At 44.7% G+C, this 27,046-nt stretch overlaps 1 protein-coding gene across 1 annotated transcript in view; it reads right to left on the bottom strand.

Moving 5' to 3' along the window:
• GPC1 (glypican 1) overlaps positions 1 to 27,046 on the bottom strand; it is a 239,105-nt gene that overhangs the window by 105,180 nt on the left and 106,879 nt on the right. Inside the window, exon 2 of the mRNA XM_075716728.1 lies at positions 14,326 to 14,484. Coding sequence (XP_075572843.1) covers positions 14,326 to 14,484 — 159 coding nt within the window. The remainder of the gene's footprint in view (positions 1 to 14,325; positions 14,485 to 27,046) is intronic.

Raw genomic sequence — 27,046 nt, 5'->3', positions numbered from 1 at the left:
AGCATGAGGCATGTGTTTCCTCCCCATCCCTGTGCCCCACCGGCTCCCATGCTGAAACAAGAGCAGTGGCTACCAGGATCACAGCCCTCCGGCACTGCAGCCACTTAATGGCTTTACATGTAACCCTTCTTTAATAAGTCTTGCCACAACGCTTACCCCGGTCTAATAAAGACATTTATTCCCACAGCTACATTTCTGCTCTTGCTGTTCACTAAGCAGTTGGTTTGATGAGATGATTTCTCGGGGTGACTCATATTGCACCCTCGGTTCACCCGGGTACACTCATGAGGCAGCTGTTCTCTGGGCAGTGAGTGTAGGTTTACAGCAAGCATTTCACATTTCATGCTGGCTACCTCCTCCCTTCCCTTTGAAGATGCACGAGGCAGGTGTCTATCGACCCTCTACCGTGAACACCTCCAGAAAAAGTGTCCCAAACTGCTACCGCGGACACTTGCAGCTCCTCCAGGAGCATTACTGATCTCAGCATCGCTGACCAAAGAGCTCCCAGCTCTGAGGCAGCCCCACCAGCACTCAGAATGAGTCAAGAAAATGGCCCCAAAGAGCTTAGAGGAAACCGTGGCGTGCAGCTTTCGTAAGAGAGGGCTGTGAGCCCTACAGGCTCACTCTCTGAGCTCAGTAACTACAGACTCAAATAACAGATAATCGGATCTTGTAAACTCATTTCCATTAGCTCCGCTCACCAATGGTTTATTTAGCTGTTTTACACACAGCAGACAAGGGCTTGTTCTATTTTCTTTGGCCCCGAGAGATAAAATTTTGTATTTGTTACCATGTATTTAATTTTCCGGGTTTTTTTCAGAATGATATAGTCTGTCACAGCTTTATTCCCCAGTGCAAACCTGAAAGTCATTGGGCCATGGCCTAACCCAGTTACATCAACTTATTCAGTGTCACAACTTGGCTCAGTTTTACAGAAAAGGCTCTTCAGTGAGTCAGCTTCCCAGTAAACCTTCAGGGATGTTAACCCACAGGCGGATCCTACGCCGGTGTGATATATGTATGGTGTTTTCCTTGGCTAGGAATAACACAGAACTGCTTCAGACACACTGTGCTTCAGCTGTATAAAATGTCTCTATTAGCATTTCTTGTTTTGTTTTCAGAAATAAAAGGAAATAACAATAGACTCCAGATCTCTTTCTCATTCATAGCCAAAGCTGGCCCGCATAATTAAAGGTAATTGCTAGCTTCTTAATAGCTTGGCATTTTCCGTTGCACCTTCTAGAGAAGAGAAAAATCCAGACGGAAGAACTATTGAATTGTGAATATTCATTCAGCAGCCTCAGTAAGCATTTTCCTCTTGTATTTAAGCCAAAACAGTAAGTAATGTAGGCAGGAAGCATAGAGAGCAATTGCTTACTGGTGACCAAAGGTAAGAAAGGTCAAACGTTTATTTCCTATGTTGCTCCTATGTGTGCAGTGCCCAGAATCTTTTAATTATATTTCATGGTACTCTGAACTTGTACAAGGACATAAAATATATTTATAGCTCACTTAAACTCTTGGTAATGAAACAGCTATCCTACGCAGGACCTCTGCTAATCAACTGAAGACTTTCTGTGCATTAACTTTAAAAATGCAAAAAAGCACTTGTTCGTTCTCCGAGAGAAATGCTTATCACAGTTTAAAGGCAACAACAAAGAAAAGCTATTTTTTTTTCCTTAGGTAACAGTTTGAATCTGTATCAGTTCACCTGTGATGTCTGAAGTACAAAAATACAATTTCACTGGCAATGCACATCTATTATAACTGTTATTATAGTGCTGGAAGCTCTCAACCACACTGTGCCAAACACCGAAGAAACATATAATAAAAAGATCACCCCTCTCTAAAGCTTTTCCTGTCTAAACATGTCATTTTCTCTCTTTTAGACAACAACAAAAAAGGGGTAATCAAATAAAGAGGTCTTTAAAGATTTCACTTAACTAATCATACTTGATGCAAATTTCTGATAAGCAGACTGAAAAGCTCCCAGACTACTCTGCTCCTGTAATGATACGCCTCACAGCAAACTTACCTTACACATCTTATACAAATCTTCCATGCTGGGGGTCTGCTTTAAGATTAATTTTGGGGAAGAAGATCAGCCAAACATGTTAACTGTTTCTAAGGCTGAGATTAAGGAAAGCAGTTGGTGCTTTACAACAGGACCAGCTAGCTACCTTTGCTTTTCCTTTTCCCCAGAAGCTGTCGGGCTGCGGCACGCTGGAGCGGGTGCTGATCAATGGGAGGGAGGCAGGCTGGCCGCCTGCTCGCTCGGGGCTGCGGCTCCCTCTGCACCTCCTGGGCCAGCAGCACGCATCCAGCCACCTGCAAAGCGGGGAAGGGGGCTGCCAGAGCACTGGGTTCCCAAACTGGCTGCTGCCGATTTGATGCCACAAACCAGAATCTCTGGGGTGAAAGTGGGGCCTTATGTTAGATTTGTAAAGACTACAGTCAAGTCCGCTTTACAACTGCGAAGCCAAACATCCCCATACTTAGGGAAAGGAAAAAATTCAAGTTGCTGGTGAAACCTTAATTCATCTCCCTGATGCGTGTGCATTACGATACAATCTTTAATTAGCCTATGAGGAAATTAATAATTATGTACTGAGTGCAGGATTTGGCTGCTGTACAGTAAATAATGCACCATGCTACCCAACAAATGATGCTGATTCAGCAGACATCATCTATCATATGCCCTGCAAGAGGCAAGGGGCCGGTGAGAAAAAAAACAGTCTAGGATCACACCATTAAAGAGTGAATATCAATAGTTTATTTGTGCCAGAGAAGGAGGCGCAAATCAAGACTGCACAAGAAATTTCAGTTCTAGTCTTTCACCTTCTTGCTTTTTCATGATGGACTATGCAAACATGAAAATATTTAGTGTTTCTTATCTGTTCCATACAGCAGACATGGTCAAACAGAAGCTGAACTGTGACAGGTCAGGCACCACCAGGAAGGCAAACTTGCTACCACGCTGGGCTTCACCACGACCTGCAGGGAGTTCGGCACGGCAAGGGGACGAGAGGAAAGCTCACCCGGCTTAGCTCAACCATGTCTTCTCCAACCTGACTAAAAACTGCTGTGACAGACATAAAAAGCAGAGGATGCCAAATCCTGCAGAAACAAGAACAATTATATTCCTTTCAAAGAGCTCCTCAAGCTGGACAAAATTCAGGTTTGAAATAGCCATGATTCTTCTGAGCTGCAGCAAATGCATGCCTGACATTTAAAATACTGGCTGTTTTTGTCATGGGTACAGCCAACTGCAGAGCCTTCCTATTCACTTGAAAGTGTGAAGGAGGAGGATCAGTCGGTGCTCCCAGGCTCTTGATGCCAGCCAAAGCGGTGAGCATTGGAGGAGGAGGAATGCTACCTCTCTACTGTTACTAATTGGGAGCCAAAATTGGAGAGCAAAGATACAGACAAATCCTTGATTTACAGTGAACCAAGACAAACAGGATGCTCTACTTCTGCCCTCAGATGTCACAAATAAAGCACAAAGCAAACAAATTATGGCTATATATTATTCTTGGATATTTCCACCTAAGCCCTTGCTTTCCTAACGACTGGGAGGGCAGGAGCAGAGCCTCAGGCATGGATGGGCGCACCAGAAGAGAGCCAAAATCCTGCTCTCAGGAAAGTAAATTCCAGCCATTTCCTCCACAAGAAGTTTACTACATGCTGCCACACAATGCTTTTATTGGCATTCATTAGTCCTTGAGGACCATTTTATTCATTTTTAGTGGCATTAAAACAGAGGTTGCCTTTTACAAGTGAATCGCTATACTGCTGGGCCTGTAGGAAGACGCTCAATTATCTCCAGTGTGTTAAAAGCTGAATCCAGACTCGATACTAATCTTAAATTGTAACAAACATTATTTCCCCGAGCCTTGATTAACTGGCAGTCTGATCCCCAGCTCGCAGCTGTCTTTTGGGAGGGAGGTTGGGGTATTGGGTTTGTTCATTTATTTTTATCATTGCCATGCAGCTTGGGAACCTGCAGAGCAGAGACAGTCACCACTGGGGTGCTCAGCAGTGCCTTACTTGCAAAACACTACTAGAAATGAAAACCAAAAGATCGAAGGCCCCAGTGTTCACAGTGAAGCTGCTCCTCTTTTTATATCTGATTTCTCCTTCATTTGGAGCTTCATTTGTGTTTAAGAACAGCTGGAGACCACAATTTAGCATTCACATTTAACTAGATATTTGTGGCACTTCCAAGTCAAATTAAGAAGCTTGTGACCTCTTGACATGTAAATATACTATAATATTCATTCCCAGAAACACCTATAAAGAATACAGCAATTCCTGAAACTGGGGCTTGTCCCTGAAATACACACACCTGTCTACATATGCACATACACACATATATATGTATTTCTTTATATATTTGACCCTCTCCCTTAATCAGCATCTCCAAGCCACTGAGCTTCAATGAATTCATGCTCTTGACTGTACTGCTTTGAAAAATACCACAGCCCTCATTCTTCATGTAAGAATGAAAATCTAAGCAAGTTTCATAGCTCTCTTTACAGTAATTTTTCCTATTTTGTTTAATTTTGTTTCAGAATATCATTTGGCAGCTCTTGCAGGTTGAGCCAGGGAAAGAGATTATGGTTGTTATTTTAAGCAGCAGGTGTAGTGATCAATGTGGAAATGTATGTATCCCTCTTGGAGATCTAGCTATGACAAATGGAGACAAGAGTTCCAGCATTACATGCAAAAATAAAGCTAGGTAATCGATAAAAAGGTGCTTCGGAGGGAAAAAAATGAATCCTTATTTCTTTTCTCTACTAATGAATGCAGCTTCACTGTTTTTCTACCAGGACTCTTTAGGGGCTGCTTTCATGCTGGCCTTCAGGTGAAGCATGCACTGGTGTTACCCCTTTGGTCAGCAAGAATCATCGCTGAGCAATGTGGAGCAACTTTCTGCAAAGGACAGATCCTGCTGGGATAGCAGTGAAGTAGAGGGAGCATTACTAAAGAGAAATCTTTAAAGGCCCTTGATGAAACTATCATTTTTACATGTCCTCTCCTAAAGATGGCAATCTAGCTGAAGTAAAATTTGTAGTGTATCCTACCCCTGGCTCCACTGACTCAAAGCACCTGATGCTGGATTCACGTTTTACAGAATCAGGTCCTGTGGAAGCTGGGTTTTCTGATTTCTATTTCTCTTTACAGTAAAACAAACCCAGCTTATTGGTGTCTTGGCCAAATCTGCAGGTTTAATGAGAATGACTTAACACTACCCAGTTTCTTCAGTAGCTATGAACTGCTGGGTAAAATGAGGGTTTTCTTTCCCTCTAACCTGGCTAATTTCAGAAAATACAAGAAATAGAATCAATATACCCCAACATAGCCTGGAAGGGAAGTGAGGCACTGGATGAAGTTCTGCACATATTACCCCATGTTAACTGTGCTTTTAAATGCAAGAAGCTGTGTTGGTCTGAAGGGAGGAAATTAAATGAGAATAGGAAAGGGTTGGAGAAGTGAAGGATCCTTAAGCAGCCATAGGAAATACAAAGGTGACATGTTAGTCAGGGAAGGCATTCAGTCTCTTTCTACTGCAAAGAGGGATTATCTTTGACTGCCCCTGTAGATAGATCAATTCTCAGCCTAGTTTCCATAGGCACAGAACACCTTTAAGCTCCCATTGGTACCGCTGATACTCAATGCTGCACTGTAAAAATCAGCCCAACTCCCCTAATCACACAGGTTACCAGATGCCAAACAACTCTCTTACACCCTTGTCCCCATTTATACAAGTTGCTTGCAGACCTCCCTCATGATTTTGATCATTACTTCCACTTTGGAAAGGGCCTTACACAAAAACCCACTTGTACCAATGACCTAAGGAGCATTTAGAGCCAGTGCCTATTTCTTCGTAGGTTGGGGGTGCTGAGAGCAAATGTATGGAAAGGTCTTGGTTGATAAACCCCTGTAAGACATGGAATGACATGATGCCTTTTGCTTTCTTACCAGAAGAGGATCACTGCATTTTATGAACTAGAGGGACTTCTGGTACTCCTGTACCTTACCCAAAGCCAAAGAACTTGAGTTCTGTTCCCACCTCTAGCACAAACCTATTGTACGACCTTCCACTCATCTCTTCCCTCCATAGCCCACTCACCCAAACCTGCTTTTTGTTTGTTTGGTTTGTTTTTAAACAAAGTCCTTGGACCACAGGTTAAGTCTCAGACAGGCAGGATGCCCTGCAGTGCATTACGGTAACAGAAGCTTCCTGGCTCTATGGATGTGCTACTTCAATGCCAATAACTAATAAAGCAGAATCAACAGTTTGCTGTGAGCATTTCTGGTGAGAGAGAACAAAGTACTTCTATCATCTCAAATGAGAAACAGATATCTTGAAGTACTCCAAATAACACAACCTCCTATGTCAGGACATGCCACATATTTCAGGAGCATATTTTCAAGCTTATCATGTGTGCCGATCTGTAAGTGGGGACAGCACCTTGCTGCTGGAGCCCTTGATGCTCCCAAATTACCATAGCACCTGGCTAGGAACAGAGACGTGATTCTTGGCAAATGCCAAGCTGGCGGGGAATTACCAACTCAAGAGTTGATTCAGAGCACCTACATTTCTTTGCAATAAGAGCACCTCAGGAAATCCTAGTATCTTCCTCTTATGAGAAACCTGGAGCATCAGAGAGCTGAAGGATGAAACCTGCTTCATGTGGAAACCAGTAAACCAGCTGGAAGATGGCTGAGCGTAAACTGGTTCAAGACACAGGCTCTTCTGCAAAGCCATGCAGAAAAACCTCAGCTGTTCACCTCCCGTTTCACTGCTCTGACCTCCATCCGGCCATCTGGGCGTTATGCTTCTTCAATCACTGAAGGCAACATCCAGCACTTGTAATAAGTTTGGCTGCTTGGCTGCTTACTCTGTGAAATCAGAGGTTTTGCATTTGTGCAGGGTGCATTGATTCCTGAACGCTAAAATAAACTGTGCCGACATTTTCTTCTGAAATGACTATCCGGACATGACTAATTTCTCACAAAATATGCCTGTGTCATCCAGTATCTTGGAAGAGCAGGTGCTTTCTTTTATGTCCCCAACCAGATGCACATTTCACCGTTCTCTGAGCACTCAGAGGCAGCTTTTTTTGAGTGTGTGACAAAATATGGTGACAGCTGCTGAAACAGAGATGCCTGATCTACCTTTTCTACGTAATCTGACTTCTGCAGAGATGAAGCAGCTCATCTCTTGGGGTGTGCAAGCCCTTGCAGGAGGCACCCAGTGCAGTGCTCTCATCCCAGCCACTGCCATTGCCTTGTTTTGGTCTCTTCTCTATAAAAAAGAATATGCCATCTGTTAAGCAAAGTGCTGCACGTACATTGCAATATACCCTGCAGCACACAACGGAGCCTTGCAGATTAAATGTGAAGAGAAGTGGCTGTGAGGGGAGAGAAAACTCCAGGTGCTGGAGCTGTTACAGGTGAGCCTAAGCATTTGCTTCCCCGAGGCAGCTACCTGTCAGGATTAATCTTGCTGAGCCCAGGAATGTGCCTTGGTAGACGCCGCACCCCATTCCAGGAAACCATAAATACCAAACCACACATGAAAGCATCTTCCTTCTGTGGAGCATGATTGCGGGGGAGTGACAGCCAGACGAGCATCAATCTTGCCTCGTGCTGGGGTTTTCTTAAGGTGTCCTTGGGGGAAACAAGGAAAGAGGTGAGCGTGGGTGCTTGCTGGCTTCCTCCTAAGGAGGCCACCAGGGGAACCCCCTTATTTGTTTCTCTGTCCTGGATCCACTGGGGACCCTGCTTTTTTATTTCCAGGTTAAAGGACGTTCTCTCTCTACCTCGTCCCAAAACCAACTCTAAGGGAAGGAAGTCCAGGGGAACCAAAGGATTATCTTTGATAGTCCCTCATATAAGTACTTTTCATAGAATCATAGCATCATAGAATCGTTTAGGTTGGAAAAGACCTTCAAGATCATCCAGTCCAACCATTAACCCACCCTACCAAGTCTACTCTAAGCCAATCAAGGGTAGACTAGACTAAACCATGTCCCAAAGTGCCACATCTACCCGTTTTTTGAACACTTCCAGGGATATTTGATAACGCATCCCAGAGGCAAAGCTGGGGGGCAACTGGGCTTCTTCTGAGTGATGCCCAAATGCCATACAGGAGGGGGCACAGAACAAGTAATGGTGCTCTGAGTAGCGCAATTTTGCTAAACAGGGTATCCCTGGCCTGTCACAGAAATGCACTGCAGGTGATGAACACTTATTTAGCAAAAGTGATTTAGCAAAAGAAACTCCCAGGTTTCTTTTCCTCTGGTTTCTTTATCATCTCACTAGGAAAAAAGACGGTTAAGCTTCCTGCTTATCTCAAACACCTTCCTCCCCTTAATTCCCCCCTCTTCCTCAGTTTCCCTGACTCTACTAGCTTTTTGTTTGGGGGCTGAAGTGTTTTAGGTCCGTTTATACTTTTCAGTTTGGAAAAGATGCCTGTGCACAGGCACTGCTTGATATTAGATGTTTAGTTATGAGACCAGCAGAAGGCCAATTCAAGACTGCTGTTTGGAAAGGCAAACATCAGGTGAGCCATGGAAGTCATCCCAGTGTCCCCATCACGTACCCGGAGCTGAGCCTGCTGCCCCGCGGGGCGCTGGGACCTGCTGCCGCCTCCTGTCTGCCTGAGGACACCCTGGAGGTCAGCGCTCTCCTGCAGAGCTGAGCCCATGGCCAAGGCCACCAACTGAGGTGACACACTACAATTTCAGGGGCAGAGCCCCAGCATGGGGAAAAAGAGGGTTCCCGGTTAATTAGGAGCTTCTGGATCAAAAGCAATACCTTTAAAGTCCAAACTCAAACAAGGGCCCCCCCCCAAGGGGGCAGCCAGTGCTGGATGCCAGGGGTGGCGAGAAGCAGCCAGCTCACCAAGCACAGGCTGGGACTGCCAGAGGGATACTGCTTACTCCAGAAGTGCTCCTTTCCGCAAACTCTGAAACAAAGGCATTTATTTCAAAACACAGCAGCATTTCCATATTTTGAGGCATGACCAGCCCCTGAAAGATTTCTTTCCTATTTCTACATAAATGCAGTATCTCTTAGACAGCACCTCACCAAACCCAAACCATGCAATGCCTCCATGAAACACCCACAGCCAAGAGCGGTGGCAGCAGGACATTGGAAGTGCAGAGCAGTTGTGTTGGGGCAACGCATCTGGGGACACAGGCATGGCAGTCCCCGTGGCCCAGATAATCATTGCTTCAGTCTTGTGTCAATCATTTTCTGTACAGAGTAGCCCCATATCCCTCAGAACATATCTTTTGGTACATGGGCCACCAAATTCAGATACCTTAGAATTTCAGGCTGGCAAGGTTTGCTTCATTTTATCATCAACTGAGAAAATACCTGCAAAATTCAGATTCAACTCTGGATTTTGTAGTCCAGGTTTAAATTCAGCAGGGTAGGACAGAGCTCTGCCTGCTGGGCTTACTCCACAGCCTGCTGATCAGCTTCCTTAAGCACCACAGTATATGTAAATAAATATATATATGCCTCTCTCCCCAAACAGTCCTTTTAGAGGCTGAAACCCTAGGTACTGTGGGTTAAATAAGTGAGTTCCTCTGACAAAGACAAATTTGATTGAATTTTAAACAAGGGGCCTTTAGAAATATCTAAAATTTTAACCATCAGTGTGTAACAGCTTCTAGGACATTCCCCACCTTGTAACATTTAAAACAATGATTCATCTTCATAAGAAATATGTAACTGTCTAAAACTAACTCTCAAATAATGTTAATTATCTGCATGGTCTGTGTTTCAGCATATGCAATTTCCAGCTACTAACATTGGACATTATGAAAGCTTTTACATGACATCAGCTTTCCAATGAGCAGCCACCTATAAAATACATAATTTTTAATCTGCATTTGATTGCCACAGCTTAAAAATCCCAGAATTTATGAGAGCTACAAATTGTTTTTAGACTGTGCAGTGTGGAATAAAAGCGAAGATTTTTTGGTTCAGCCTGTTGATATTTCCTGAAAACATGAAACAATTCTGAAAGGACAGATATCCTGGCTCACAGCTAAAGGTCAGCAGTCACACAGGGAGCGCTTGCTAAGTGTACCAAAATGATTGGGAAGGAAAGATTGGCACAACATTGCAGTATTATTAAAAAGTGATTTAAGTGGAGGGAAAGGAAGAAAAGAGAGAAACAGACAAGGATTAGACTCTCAACAAGTGACCTTTCATCAAGACTAGAAAAAAAGCCTTGTTCCTTGCTGCTTGCAGCCCCTCACTGTCAATCGAAGCACCACTTGCTCTTGCTCCCTCTTTCCGCCCCCTCTGCCAGCCATGCAGCCCCAACCTATGCTGCCGTCCCAGGCTGCACTGCCTCTGAACGCAACTGCTCTGACCAGGCATCACAAATCACTCCTCTGGCCTTTCCTGCATGGTCCAGTGGTTTTTCCAGGCTCATCTCTGTAACAGATTATGGAGGCACAAGTTTCATTGGGAAGGACAGGAATTCGAAAGTCCCATGACTTTGTGCAACACTGACATACGGATGTGTGATATGCAAAAGAAAAAGCTCATTTTCCCAAGGAATCTCCCCAAACCTGCCCAATGTTTATAGCTTGCTCTCAGCACAATTCAAGAACCAAAGCACTTTACTGGCTAACTCCTGTTCTGCAGCCGGCAGAGGGGGCAACAGGCAGCTCTCGTCCGTTTCTTGAAACCATATGCTTGAACAAAGTTCCTCTCAAAGTATTTCATTTTATAATAAGATACCAAAAATTTCCCATCCACTGAGATGACACCAGTTTGAAAACAAGCACATTCTGCAATTAAAATCCCTGAGGCACATATAATGTTGGTAGCATCTTTAAAACAATATTTAGTACCAGTCTCAACAGAGACTGTCCCAGCTCTCTCCAAGACTCCCAATCTTGTTTTCGTTTTTATTATTCATGTTTTTCTTTTAACGTATGGGGTATGTACAATTTTCCAGGCACATAAACTCTGACCACAGCCAACCTAGCAGCCTCCACTAGGTCCCCGCCACAGGCTGTGCACCCAGGTAACTACACCCCCCTCCCTGCCTGACCAAGAGCCCTGGGACATGAGAATTAACAAAGAATTTGTGCATATAATCCTGCTAATGAAATACCACTACTCCAACTTCAATGTCCTCCCTCACACTGACTTATGAAGAGCATATGCCCCCATCACTCACGGTCTGGGCCTTTTTTTTTTTTTCTTTTTTAAATTAAAACCAATCGGTTGTAGAGCAAAATACTACCTTTTCAGCTAAAAGGTTAACAGCAAGCCAATGACCACGTGTAGCTCAAATCTGATGCCCCCAAATCCTGCTAACTACAGTAAACTAAAGCAAAACAACAAACACACTAGTAAGCAGCTAAGCAATACTGTAGGCTGTTAAACTTTAAATTTAGCCCCGGCAGATCCTGGAGGAAGGGCATCCCAGAAGGCAGGTGTCCTCTGCTATGCAGAGAGAGCACTGAAACCATAGGATCCTATTCCACATACATCACTTCTGAATATATGTCTATACCTATCGTATGTCATCTGTATTTCATATGTATATTTTCTCTAAAAATACTTCGTATGAGATAAAGGACACTCTGCTCTTGGCCACAAAGTGTTTGCCTCAGAAGCAGCCAGTGAGACTGAAACAAGAGATTACCATCCTTACACCGGGACAAAGCCGTAGCTCAGACTAGAGGCACTCTGACAATTTAGGGCTTTACAGACCACAACCTGCAAGGATGAATTTTTCTCCAAAGCAAAATGCTGAATACTAGCATGGAGAATATTACTTCAGAGGCAGATTGCTGTAGTCTTGCTATTTTCTAGCTGGAGCTTCAGGGCAATTTACAAGTAGAGACTATTGCCACGATCAGTGGTTAGATTACAGAAGCATGATTTGCTGTGATGAATCTAAAAAAGACAGCTCCAGGCCTAAAGTTCAATGTGCCACACCTGCTAGCAGAGAATATATGAATAATCTGATCTCCAGGCTGCAAATACTATGAGAAAGGGTTGGACATCCTCATCCAGTGAAGCCTCCCCGACTACGTCCTCTGAAGGCCAAAAGAAATTGCTAATATGAAGACAAGCTGTGCATTGATACGTCTGCAACCCCAAACCCTGCACTATAAGCTGCTGCTAAGGATATCCAGCAAAACCAGGCATCCGGTGCCAGAAAGATTAGAACTCATCAATCTGACATTAAAAAACTCTTTCATTGAACAGCTCTAAACAGCACTACCTGCAAAAAGTCTTGTTAACTGTGAGATTAATAACATTAACTGGAAGATAGGGTGGTTTCTATGGCATTGTTTCAGGAGCTGAAGTGATTCCATTGCCTCATCACCAGAACTCCCTCAATTTTAAACCGTCTATGCAGTAGCTAAAGAAAAAAATAATAATAATGCTTATAAGTAAAGTCATGCTTGAAACTCGGACATAATACAATGTTTTTTCTTTTAAAATCATGTCTTGCATAAATTATAAACTCTATATTGATTGCAAGGGTCGTTAAGCAAACTAAAAAGGTATAACGGGAGCAGGAGACATCTTCTTGGCTTTGTGGGCTCAATTGGGGTTATTCCCACTGCAAAACACCAATGATCTGTGCATTATGGTCTGTTAAAGTAATACTTGGCTTACTGAACACTTACTTTGATGCTTAAATGAAACTTGGGTATGCACCACAGAAACAAAGCTTTATTTTTGTAAAATGGTAGGGAACAAAAACAAAAAAGGAAAGCCCTTACAGCTCTAATTGGCATCTCAACACAAGCATTCCCTTTTCATATGCTTGGTTTTGCTTACTGTTATTCTTATTGCTGTTATTATTATTAATCCACCAAAACATCACACTCATACTAAACCAGTTCTTAACTAGGCAATTTCTGCTTGTCAATATAATCCTCAAAGCTTCCATCAAATTTTGCACTCTTTTACATGACAGACGTAGAACTGTGTTCTTTGGAGTGTCTGTGGCAAAAATAAAGAGCAGCTATACCAGCCAGTGCTGCAATAGCCAGCGGAAGGAGAGGGTGCCAAGGCTGGTGGATGTTCCGCATTAACCCCTGCAAAGGGCTGGATTTCAGAGGTCAGCAAGTGCGCTCAGCGGCAGCTGCATCAGGTCCCATTCAGACATCAGTCTGAGCAACCAGCATTGTAAGGCTCTCTTGAAAATCCCGGTTATTGCTTTTTAAGGCAGGTGAAAATCAATTAATTTTGAGCTTTTAAAGGAATGCCTTTTAAAGGAATGCCAACCCTGGCCACACAGTTACAATGCATTTTGCAGCGATGCACTGCCTTTTCTTTCTTTTTAGTGTAAAAGCACTTAATCTTGGTTATCAGCTCCCTGAAGGTCAGGCTTATTTCTTTAGATGTATTATTTTCTGCTTGAAATTTCCAGTTCCACCTTTCTGGCTTTTACAGCTTCTTTTCCCAACTCCTATTCTTTCCATGATAACTCCACATGATGACTGTTGATAAAGTTAGGAGGACCGTGATTCTAAATGTCTGACCTTCTTCAAAATCTGATAATGGATACAGTTTCTGAATCATAGGTCATCTCAATTTTGCCAATAAACCATTTATTTCCAGTGGCCTTCAGACCTTGAGGATTACTGTGCACTGCAAAATGGATTCTTCAGGGAACAATAAAAGTGAGAGAGCCATCCTTAGCCTTTGCTTAGCACGTAAGGAGTGATACTGTACTTTGGAGAGTATGTCTGTCCACAACATCTTATGCACCACAGTCTCTAAGACCTTCACTGCTGTACAACATTTTCTGATGTTTGTATGAAGCTGAAAGTTGTACGTGTCTAATGTGAACTAACCTCCTTTTCATTTGCAAGCTATATGGAAAGGACAAGAAAAATTCATGCCTCCTTAAACCCTCCCCACCTACCAAGGGCTATCCAGTCACATTTACCATATTTTTCAACTTACAGCTCAAGGCATAGCGCCAAGTTTTACATCACTACCTCAAATGTTATGCTGCTGTGGTAAGAGCCGATTATGCCATGCTTGTAAAAGCTGTCTCAGTGCCAAGGTACACAATTTGTTGGTATGAGTGCGTGCCAGCCTCCTTCAATGGCTTCACTGAAATGGAGTTCTCAAAATGACTTGGTCTTGCACAAACCTCGCCAGAGGTACAGTTTCTATTGAAGGTCAACATTTCACGCAAACTGTTGAGCAGAGGAAGGTGTGTCGAACATGAATCCCTGGCTCAAACAGTGCTCGGAAAGTTAAGCAGCAACTGGATCCTGAGTATGGGGGAACCGAACAGATTTTACTTACTGTCAAAGCTTCTGTGCTGTGCTGTTAGGGTCGTCTGCACAGAGCGACCGGCCTCTTTCATCATGGCTTCAAATTCACTTCGGCTTTTGTTTGCAAAGTTCTCCTCCATCTCGCTGGTGCAGCAGGTATAGCCTTGGGGGCAGATTCGCAGGTGCTCCCCTAAAATGAGAGAAAATGTAGCTGAATATCCAGGTCTGGAAAAGGAAGGATTTCACCCCAGACAACCTCAGCATAAAAATATTCCAGCTCCATAGTAATGTGGATCTGCATCAGGCTTTTGCATGTTTACCCCCTAATTTGAGTTATTCTGCATTAGTACAGTGGTTGGTGCGAATGCAGCTACAAATTTTTTCACTGCTGACTGCGAGGGAAGGGAAAGTAAAGGAAATAAAATTCATACATAGGGCAAGGAAAAGAGAAATACAAGTGTCCTGCTCAAAGTCTGCCCTAGAATCCAGCTCTGCCTAGAATCCCAGAAGACATGGAAGTCTCTGATTAAATGACATATTAGTCATCCTCATTAGACTTAACATGTATATTAGAACAACTGTTTGAAACTACTTTGTCAAGAAAAAAACCCCAACTCCAACATGCCCCCCACCCAACCCAACCCTCCAAAAAAACCTATCCTGAGAAGGTATTTCCATGACCAGAGAGGTGAGACTAGCAAGTTTTCAAAAGACAGAGAAGTGCTGAATGCCAGTGAAATCTGTGTGACTAGTTCGCCTCCACGCATTTTGAAATCTGCCCATTTACTATTTTTTCAATGAAAAATTTATCTCCCAGAAAGAGACAAGACCACCCAAAAAAGGGTTGCTATGACAATCACTGGTTGAATATACCCTTTGCTACAGGGAGGGACAGGAAAGGTAAGAGGACTCGGCAGTCAAATTGAAAAATTCTTCAGTATGGGAGCTCCTCCTGCCCTTTGCAATCTCTTTATTGTGGAGGAGCAAGTGTTTGCATAGGCAGAGCCAGCAACATTTTAAAAATAATTACTTAAGTTTTTATGAGTCCTTACAAACACAGACACATCCACCTGCAAACACACCCTACGTTTCTCCCTAGCCAGCAATAAGAATTCATTTGAATGAAATCAAACATCAGGGTTACCTTTTTTTGAAGAATAAACCCCCCCTTGTTCCAAGCACGCACTGAGATAAAACAATTACAAAGAAGTTAACATAATTTGATTGGGATCGCCAATGATTTTGCTGGCAGTTTTACAGGACTGCTGTCTTAACATCACAGCTGAGCTCAAACGCATATTTAAAATTGTGTTTTATCTTGTGTGTCTCGACAGCTTCAATTCCTGAACCTGCACAGTCCTCCAGTTTCCCATTGAAGTCCTTAGCTATTTCCAGCATAGAGCCCTACGCAAATGGGTGCGTTAGGGTCTTCGAAACCAGCCATGCGTCCTACCCTTGTGAATGCCATGTCAGTAGTAGCCTGCCTAAGAGCAATTTTGGCAGGACTGCTCTGTAGTTGATGTATTTTAGGCAGAAGCCATTCGGGATGAGTTTGCATTTTGCTGGCCGTTGGGTCCCTGCTCACAGACGGCTCTGGAGCAACCTCTGCAGGGTGCTGGGGTGAGCCTGCCCTTGGAAAAAAGGTTATCGTGTGCATTTGCACCAACAGAGCAGCCTTCCTGCCTATGTGATGGGAATTGCTGCTCACCAGCTTTTGTAGGAGAATAACTCCCATATCAGGCTTGTGTCGTGCTCCCGGCTGAGAGGAGTGTCACGGAGGGCAGTGTGTCCCATGGGCTCCTGTCTCCCATGGGACCCCCCCTCCCGCTCCCCACAAGTACCCAGGCACCACTGCACCACACCATCAAAGCAGCAGGAAAAGTAGCAACCTGCCGCAATATAAAAAGTAAGAGTCAAATATAAACATCATGTGGCTCAATGCTTGCCATACCAAATGCAATTTAAGTTACAGTGCTTGCCTAAGCCTTTCCTTCCTTCATAAACTAGACTGTTGCAGTTCATTCCCTGAGCTCATTTCTGTAAAGCTGCATTGGTACAAGAAAGTCATTGCGATGATTGCTCACACGTGACAGACACGCAGAAAAAGGGAACTACAATTTTTTGACAAGACACAGCTTCGTTTCTTGTCATGGCAAATTAAAAATTTTCTTCTTGTCCAGCCTCTTCCATCCGATTTCTGCTGCCACAGGATTTCTGACAAGGATGGAAGTTTTGTTGACAGCTGTTTTACTACATTATGCATCCTTCCACGCTGCCCTTGGTGCCCTCAGGACAAAGTGAGGCCTTTTCAGTGCCCAGCCTCTCTGAAAGGCCTCTAAACAAAGAAATGGATCCCAAAGGATCCCAGTGGTTCCCAATGACTGCCTTTACCACCTCCCACTGGCTCAGTCACTGATAAATTTTGCAGATGAGGTCCTGGTCCTGCAAGCCCTTGCACTGGTTAGCACCCAAAAGCACGAGCACTCCCACCGCCTCTCCGTGTGCCATTACCCACCAGGGCTTGCAGGTTCAGCCTAAGCTGAAAAAAATAAAATACTTTACCTTTTGGTAAAGCAAGATAAAGCAGTGGGAACCCATCGCTTGGGGAACTCCCACCTCCTGGCCTGCTGCCCGTAGGCAGGGCCTGGCTGCGCCATGGTCTCCTACCCCCTCAGGCAGGATTCTGGCAGGGGACCTGCCTGAAACTAGGGAGAGCAAACGTGGCCACCCCAGCAAGGAGACACCTATACATTCATCAAAGCTGCCGGTCAGGCCGTCCCCGCACACAGGCTTGAGAAACAAAAGAAAGGGGGAAAGTGCGGGGACTGCTTCTGGGGAAGAAAAGGGCCTGCCCCCAGGAGGAAGATGGAGGGGAAGGAAGGGCCCAGTGCTGCGCCCGAGCTCCCTGCCGAATAATCAAGAGCAGCAGAAGTGCGAGGCGGGATAATTAAAATGTGACATGACCAGACAAAAAACCTCCATGCTCCCACCCCAGGCAAAGCAGAGAGCATGTTTCAGCAGGATGGCATTGGTCCAACACCTTGCTGTGCTAGCAGAGCTTCAAATAACCTCCAGCCAGCCAGCGCCACGGAACAGAGGGGGAAAGAGACAGAGGAAAAAAAGACAGAAAGCAAGGGAAAAGTCACACCTGCAGCTAAAACGGCTTAATTTTACACCATTTTGTGAACTGAATATAGAATTTTTTTAATGCTTGAACTCAGAGCAGTTTCAATCCCTTTAGAAGCAACATTTATCTTAGCTTTCTGCAGGCATTTGTACAGGACTCAGCACTACAGCACTTTATCTCAGTGGGAAGCAAAGTTTTTATCATTTGTCTTTGTAATTCAAACTCAGTGCACACAAAACAGTCTTACAGCACTATGAAAATGCTTTGCTTTCTTTGCTTTTTAACCTGACCCACCCTGGAAACATTCACTATTATTATTTAACCTTTTTTTATTGACTCCAAAACAAACACACTCTAGACCGTATTTTTGCTCTCCTTATATTTCAAAGTTCATTTGTTTGCTAACTTGCCGTTATGTCATTGCTGAAGTTGCACTATAAATATCTCTGGGTTCACTTGGCAGCAGATTATCTGCAGATATCTATGGAGAGCTAGAGGTGTTTTATGAGGAGTAAATCTGCAAGACACAGTGCGCGTTCTCCTCTCCACTGCTGCGTCAGAGAAATTTCCCCTTGTATACAGCTGACATGTTGCTAACCGCTGGCTCGAGAGCGGATGCTCCCAGCCCCTGGAAGAGCTTTCCACAAAGCAAGTGAGCACGGCAGAAGCCAAACTGGCAGCAAGGAGAGGGCTGCTCCAAATCTCCTTGAAGATAACAGATACACTCCCAGTGACTCAGGCCAACTCTGGGTCAGGCCCAAAGAGAATTACACTATCCCATATCAGTCTGTAACTGAAACTCAGCCATCTCTCCCCAGCCTTTGACTTGCAACCCCCCAGCTGAGCAGGTCTGGCAGCGGAGCACGGAGGTGCTCAAGGTGCATTGGATGGCTCAGCTAACACCAGCTCCACCCCGCCCTAAGCACTCTGGATTTAAGACACATTGTAAGCAAGAGAAGATGCACTTTGGGATGCTGGGCTTCCCCTCAGAAAACTATCGGCTTGCCCAAGCCTTCAGCAGCCAAAATGCGTGGTTCAATCTGGGTCCCCCTGGAAGAGCCGGCTCTCCTGCAAAGGCTGCTGAAGTCTGGGTGGGATGTAACCCACTGACTTCACAATCTCTCAGAAACGGACACAGGGCAGAGCATGCACGAAAACAGCATCGAACAAGTATCTCATTTATGATTAACTGCCCTGGAGTGGAAAGGAATAGGCAGGAGACTGATGACAAGAAAATATCACACTGCCTGGCTACGGGCTTGGATCGTCCTTCAAACACCCTCTCAGCTGGCTGGGTTAGCAGATGATTTTGGCTATCAAATTCACTACTGCATTTGAGAGTGCTGAATATTAAATCACCTGACCACTTTACCCTCGAGGACAGAGCCAGGTTGCTTGGTGGCAGGGTCCCCGCAGGGGGAATAGCCCTGCCCGCAGCCGCCACCACCATGAGCTGAGACAGGGCTCAGCTCTCTGCTTCTTCCCCCGCGTGCACCCGGCCTCACTGCCCTGGCCCACGCAGGCTGCCCTTGGCCGTGGGCCCGCCTGCCACGGGCTGTGCCGGGAGCCGCTGCGGCCACGGCGTGTGGTCTAACACACCGGGGCAGCTAAATGAGTTCAGAAAAGCTCTCTAGCTGTTCACTGCTGCTGCATTTCACCCCACCATGAGGCTCCATAGTCACGAAAACAAGAGATAAGGGCAGTCCCAGGGGTGTAAAATGCAATACTGAGAGAAAAGTCCTCGGCTCCTTTAACCATGTAAATAGTGCTATTTCTATCCCTCTCACAGGATGTTGGAGATTGAATTCATTACAACGTTTGCAGAAGCTTTGGGGTTATTTGGATGTGTCAGAGTATCTAAATGCAAATTATTACAAAATCATTCCTCCCAGAGGTTAATTCATTTCAGGCTGTGATAAATCTGTCATGATTCTTCCCTCTTATTTGTAACTGTCCTCCCACTCACTCTCCAAACTGCTCCAAAAACTCTCATGCTCCTAGACCAAAACTGAACCCTGGCTGCCTCAGTCTAGCCCCCCATGCCAGGGCACCTACAGCCCAACACTCCCCCCGCCTTGGGAGTTTCTGGGTGGACACGTCTCAGGCAATCAGGCTCGCTGCAGTCCCATGCTGCTGAGACCCCCCTGCCAGGCATGCCAGGATGCAGCCCCCAGCCACGTACAGCACCTGGCAGCTGAGGAACTCCAGTCCTTTCCTACTATTCCTTGTAGGCACTACCATCTGTTGGCCTCTCCCTCTTCACACCTAAATCCCATCCAGGCTAATGAGCATCACAGCCAGGAACTGAGGACAAAACAGTGTATTCAGACCATGGCTTTCTTTTTTCCCCTCTTCTTTTTTTTTAACCATGTCAAGAGTGTCTGCAGCTGATGCAAAAAGAGCCTGGAGGTGGTACAGATGTTAAAAATACCTTGCAAAGAGCTAGTGCAATGAAGGTAAATCCCCTTCCTTATGCCTCCAGCTTTTCCTGCTTCAGGTGTTCCTGTCCCCATCTCTCTTGAAATACATATCTTTAAAGAGAACAGGATTTAGCGCATGCTGATAAGTAAGTAACAGCACAGCCTCTAGCACTAGTACCACGATGCTACCTTGAAACCCAGTCTTGTCACAGATACCTCCTAGAGAAAACAGGGGTACCCAAAAAGCATTCGGGCTAGCAGACAGTCCTGGCTGAGCACCCTAGGAAGAGCTCTTCATGCCCTTTTCATTCTAGATGCACTAAGAAACGTCAGCTGGCAAGCCGCTTCCAAACACCTACGCCCCATAATATTTGTGTAAGGTGTCCGGGCGTACAGCTGGTCTCTCACAGTAGCTGCTAGCATCAAACTGAACCGGCTACCAGACTGCTCTATTAAGGAGAGTGCAAATCAGGAATTTTCCCATATTGCAAAGGCAGGTGTTAGCTAAGCGCTGTGCAGCCTGTTTCTTTGATTTGCAGTCAGCTGTCGGCAAAATATGATATCTTCTATTTTTTGATTATGTATTAAGAGTATCGTCTTTTTTGACTTCAGTTTGCACATAATGTCAGGGGAGTCATAGCAGGCCTGAATATTAAGTATTGTATGGCAAACCTTCACACTTTGATCAAATGCAGAGACACGTTCTCCTCGGTCTTAGCGATACCACGGGTTGAGGATATGCCATGGAGGGGCAGGGCTATGGGCTGGCCAAGAAATCAGGGGCAGAATATGGTCGCAGGGCTGTGCTCATGTGAATTCCCTGCACTTTCATACCAAGAAGCACTCTCAGGATAAGAAGCAGAGGTGGCAGGGTGTAGCTGGGAACCAGCCCTGCCAGGGACTCGGTGGGCATCTTGGATGAGCCAGACCGGGAGCTAACGCAGCAAGGGGGAGAGGAGAGCCAGAGAGAAGCTGTCTGCTTCACCAGCACCCCGCAGGAACCCCCCATGGACCTCAGCACGTGCTATGTAGCAAGACCCAGGTTAACCTCAGCCAGCCCAAGGCTGCCACAGAGCAGTGTCACAGCTCACACGCTGAGGACTGCGGGGAAGAGGCAGGCACCGTCTCACCTGCTGCACCCACGCCAGCTACCCCACGCACATCGCTGCTGCCTCCCAGCCTCGGTAAGGTGAGAGGGATTTGGCTTTATCACAACCAACTCCTATCTCTCTTTGCTGCTGCTGAGGGAGTAGCTGGATCTCGAGGGACTGATAACAAGGGCATGAAGTCTTTTCAAGCAGCATGCCACAGGTCTGAATTTGTCCCGTGTCAGCAGCTTTTATAATGCCTTTCCATCTGACAGCTGATCAAATAGCTTGTGCTGAGATGAACTAATGTTTTCATTCCAGATAAAGAAAACAAGCACTATGTTCCACGTCAGTGATAAAAACAGCAAACTGGAAAAAATAGCTAGAGAATATGCTTATTCTGTTACAGCAATGCATGTGTTTAAGATGAGACAATAGCAAAACATTAAATGCTTACTCCCACAGCTCGTCATTTAGACCAGGATTATACCAACAGAAGTGAACAACCAAGAGCAGATAATCCGTAAGATTTGCTCTTTCCACTCCTTACCTTTCTACTCCTACCAGGATTTAACAAACTATCAAAACACTGTTAACCAAATAAGACAACTTAATCTGGCTACTGCATGGAGTTGGCTCCCTACCAGGTTAGCACTGTTCTGTAATTGCATTACGGTGAAACCCCAACACAGCGAATAAATACAGGTATTTCTGAGAAACGTCACAGCTGGCAAACCACTGATGGGTGCAAGGGCTTTGGGACTGCCCTGTTTCCTACCAACACAGGCTGTTCAAGCTGGGAGGTGGGTGGGAGGGTGCGGGGCAGGCCGAATGGGAATTTCCTCTGTATTTGTTCTGTTCGTGTGTCGAAATACTTCACGCCCCGAGGCTGTCAGCTCAGTGTCATGCTCACACACTAGAAGTGTGGTATCAATTTGTTTAATCCTAGACCCTGATGTCAGAGGAATTTATAAGGCAGGCAAACATGGGCAAAAAAAGTTAATTAACAGAGGAGAAAGAGCCACCTCTCTGTCCTGGAAAAATCTTAAGTACAGAGTAGATAAGAATGCCTTCAGAAATGACAGTCTGAAAATCCCAATGTCATCTGTGTACGTTACAGTGGCAAACTGCCCAAAGGAAGGGAACAGAGAAAAATGTCACAAATGCTGACAACAGACTTGATTCTTACTGAAAAGATCTGCACGAAAGCACTTCACCCACGCATTGCTCCTTTGGGTTTTGGGAGTGTCTTCTGAATGAAACAGAACACCCCTTCCCATCACTCTGCTCCCCCAGTTTCTCACTCAGGACCTGGATCTGCCCTTAGCTACATGGGCCTGACTCTGCCTCTGAGCTGTGCACACACAGCAGGAATCAGCACAGGGTGCAATGATCCAAGCCTGTGTTTAAGGACAAAGTAGGAAATGCTTTATAATTTGCAGTAGAAGATATCTTTTTCAGCGGTTTGAGAGAGAAATGAAAGAATGAGGGCCAAATCCACACGTACTACAAGCAATGAAAGACCTCTGTCTAGCAGAACTGACTGAACATACCAAAACCCAGCGCTTCTCAGATCCTCTTCTGGGCACTGGACCCACTGTTGGGGAGCTCCTGAGCAGGTCTCTGCTCCAGGAAAGGAGATGATCCATTATGAAAGCCTTCAAAGGGGAGCCAGGACATGGTCTACAATTAGCACTCCCCACATAAATCAATCTTGAAAGAAGCCTTCAGTTCAGACTAGACCAGTTGCAAGGATCATGGAGAAACACACAGGGAGTTCACTGTTACACTCTTTCCTCTCCCCTTCTCTGAAAAACAGAAAACTCTTAAAAAGAATCTTAGACAAGGGAAGAATTATCTTGTCTCTTCACATAACACTCGTGGGGACGTATTGAAGTTGTGTGTCGTAATCCATCACTTCAACCTCTTTCAGAGCTGTCCTGAGCACATCAGCTTCTCACCAGATGTTTTGGTTCTTTTTTTTTCTTCTTCTTCTTCTTGGAACAAAGAGTCATTTTATCCTCAGCTTGCTGCAATCTAAAATAAGATCAAACTGGAAACCTATCACCCTTATCAGATGCAGCTTCACTGGAGGCTTCATAACAACATAAATATGTTACTACATAAGAGGCAAAACAATTCATTAAGCAGAATCTTTTTTTCCAATTTCTTCTCAGAAAAATATCTACTGGAGAAACTGTCAGCTCTTCCCTGTGCCCTGGCAGCTTGCTGCCAGAAGGATCAGACTGGAAAAGGAATCTTGGTAGTAAACTGAGGATTGAAGATGCAATTGCCACTAAGAGGTTTAAGAGGTGAAAGCTTTTGGTTTATTCTCCACTTTAAAAAAAAAAAGCTTTGGGGCAATAATTTGTATAATCCATGACAGGAACTTGAGGAAGCATTTGGTCAAAACCAAAAGGCTTTTCCAGTCCCCCTGCTGAAGCTCTGCAACGGAAATGGTGATACTGCACTTTGGGCTATTTTGGGATAAAGAGACTAAGGAGCTTCAGCAAGCTTGTAAGATTGTTGCTCAAGAATGGGGAGCGCTCATGGCCAGTCCCAATCATTTCAGTGCAAAGAACAAACCTGGATTAACCTCTCATGGAGAAGTTAGCATTTAGAGAATATTTCCTTCTAACCCCAGCAAAGCTGCTCAAGCAGTAGATGCTGGTGTGAAAACCATGAAAATCATCTGTCTGGGTTTCAGACTCATGCTCAACAACGGGCTCCTGCAAGGCACCCCCTATTTCTTATCCCTCTGCCACCCTCACAGGATGCTGTGATGAGCAGGACGTACCACACCAGAGGAGGAGGTTGGGCATGATGCACAAGTGGGCCGCTACGGCTGCCCACCCTGATGAGCCACACTCCTGGTTGCTAGCTCACCTAAGCAAGGACCGCACGCTGCCTCCACCTCCTGAGCACAGCTACAGACACTGTTGGTAGCACTGGGGACTTGCAGGGGCAGCTCATTCCCTTCCTGCAGGAGGATGTGTTCGTCCAAGAAGGATCTTGCCTTCTAGCAACAAAAATCTCCCAAGGGAAAATAAACAAACTAAAAAACCTCAACCACTCTGTCTGCTGGTAACAATGAAAATGACTCCTGAGTTTGCAAAAAACCTTGTCTTTAAATCGTTATTAAACAAAGTACTTGGATCTGACTCTGATTCTGAGAGTTCGCAAAACCAAAATGCCTATGCCTGAAAATTTAAGAAATTAGGTTTAATGACACTCATTAATCTTAAATTCCCTAAATGTGTGTACACTTTTCAAAATTAAAAATAAAAAGATGCATGTAACGAATTGTCTGAACCCCACAAATTCAAGATCATCCTCTTTTAGATCTTTGTAAAAATTTAAAAGACTTTACCTACGCAGAGTTGCTGGCTTGCGCCATAAATTAGGAGTGCTTATACCTCCTCTAAAACTCTTTGCTGTATGTGTTGGCAAGGATGTGGGAAGGTGCAGGATTGGAGGGGCAAGTTCTGGTTGCTGTGGGCTTTTTCACATTGCAACTTGAAGCTTTTGTCAGCCCTAGAAATACTTGGCTCTTCTTCAGCTATTGCTTTGCTTTATTTGTCTCATGAATGATTTGGCAAGCAGCAAAAGTGCTGAACAACTGTGGAGCCCTTTCCTACAATTTGAGTCACCATGAAAGGAAATGGCAAGTACGGGGTCATCTTGTGGGAACATGAAATTGCAGACTTCCAGTTTGACAAAACTGATGCAGCTGATGCATGGATGGATGAGTACCAGCATCAAGGCTGGAGTCTGCAGAAGCCTCTGGCCACTGCATGTGAGAGATCTGCAGCAGAAGGAATTCAATATGCTGCCGTTCAATTCTGGTTGCACAAGAACGTAGATGAAACCTTTGCCATCATTCTTCTTTTCATGTCTCTGTCTGATCTTCCAAAAACAGATTACAGAAAGCTGCCAGTAAACCCAAAGATGCAATGGATATCCATAAGGAGCTCCTCTTGTACCCTTAAAATTAATCCAGGGGTATGAGGAGATGAGGGCACCAGTCTGTTCCTGCCACAACCGTTTCATGAACAGATTTCTGTTCCCACAAGAGTCAAACCATCACCTTTCACCCCCGCACAGAGGAGTGGCCCAGAGGACCAGGTTTAAACTGCGATGAACATTTAAAACTCGAATGCCCTGCTAGATCTCAGCATGGCTCATAGTGCATATGCCCAAAATTTTACCAGAGAAATTTATTTTAGGCAACTTCTGTTTGAAAACTTAATGGAAGTGTAGCTGTTCTCCCCTGAGCGTCAAGAACAGATGACTAAGAAATGTTGCCAGTATCTGTCTTTCAGTGAGATTAGTGTTGGGTTTGTGTGGTATCCTATTTATAACTTTGACAAACAGCTCACCCAATCATTTCATACTTAATCATAGCTGTCTGCCCAGCTCCCTTCAGAGAAAAGCTTTTCAAAAAGTATGTGCCAACATAATATGAACAAAAGGAAGCAAACCACAGTCAAGAAAAAAGATGTTGCTCCCAAAACCAGCAACCAGCAAAAGCTCATGAGCTATACAGAAACCAGGTCTTGGTAAATCATAAGGCATAATTACAGCATCATTATTCATGGGACTGCATAGCTATAGTTAGTCAGTGTTTCCACTGTAAACCCCTATTTTCATAGAGGTTTGCAGCTCAGCTGCAAGGAATTAGTCTGTGATTAAATTTGGCAGTAGAAATTTTAGAGCAAGGATTTTTTTCTTAAACCATTTAAAGATTTCTTTCCCCCCACCTTCAATTCCCCTCTTACTTCTGAGGCTGTAGCAGTACTCATAAAAGAAACAAAAACCACTTCTGTGTGCTCTTTGATGTTTGGTTTCTGTACATGTCTCTGTGTGGTTAATGGGACCAAAAATATCAATTTAGCGGGGATTTTCAAGTATAGAAGTCTTAAAAAATTGAAGTTGTGATTCCCACAACAATTACAACTCAACTTTCCTTTGGATGTATTCATAAGTATTACTATCTATGGTGTTAATTGCTGTGCATTAAGGGGCCTTTACATTCAGAGTAAACCCTGCATATTCATCTAGTGCTGAAGACATGTTTACATTTTATGGGATAGAGCTGTTAAATTTCTTTACATCTTTCCTTCTTTGAAATAACATTTTCCAGGCATTATAAGAGATTACTTTCTGCTGGACTCGCCCCTGAGCCCTGTGTTCGCCCAGCTGCCTCCTCCCCGCCTACCTGACTCTTCCATTAGGACTCACATTTCCGCACGTACACAGGCGTGGTTGGGACCACTAAGAGGGAGCATGAGGAAGGGAAAGGGACACGAGAAACATCTCAGTGGGCCATTTTATCCCAGACCATTAAATAGAGCCTTTCACAACATTTTCACCTACTCAAGAGAAACAGACTGCTGTTTGCATTCGTAAGGACATCAGAAGAATGCATTTGCTCTTTTCCAACTAGCCCTGGCTGAAGTGTCCTAGAGATTCAGCAGCCCTGGATATGCATGAGATTTACTTTCACACATATGGACCACACGATGGCAAGGTACAGCAATCTCTGGGCACTATGCCTGGCTGTCACTGCATGCCACAGGCAGCATACATCAGAGGGTAACTGCTTCAAGTGCAGTCCCAGCTCAGAGTGGTGGAACAGTTACCCAGCTTGAAAAAAAACAAGTGTAAAACCATGAACTTGAAGACTTACAAGCCTCAGTCTGGAACCACATCACTGTGAACGGTCTGAGTGTTTATACCAATATCTTGGTGCACAGGTTTTTAAGGAACAGACTATTTTATCTAGGCAATTTGATTTTCTAGTGAAACAGATGCCACCATGTAACACCACCATGCTTCAAACCCTGTATTCTTGGACCTTGACGTTGGCTTATGGGAAACTGGGCGACCTCTGAGCTTCTAACACCTTGCAATGTACATGCCTTCCTTGGAGTTCGCCACCCCAGCACTAATGAGCTTCCCCTCGGACAGCTTGGCAGAGGTGACAAAGATGAGAGCGCTTGCAAGGTATCAGGCAGCATTCCCAAGGGCAGCTACCACCAAGCTCCCTGCAATCCCAATGCACTCTTCAGAGGACTAGAACAGCAACACCATCTCTTCTGATTGGGAGGAAAGCAG

Source organism: Pelecanus crispus, chromosome 9 (assembly GCF_030463565.1).
Source record: "Pelecanus crispus isolate bPelCri1 chromosome 9, bPelCri1.pri, whole genome shotgun sequence".
NCBI lineage: Eukaryota > Metazoa > Chordata > Aves > Pelecaniformes > Pelecanidae > Pelecanus > Pelecanus crispus.
This window is presented reverse-complemented; position numbering and strand designations above follow the sequence as displayed.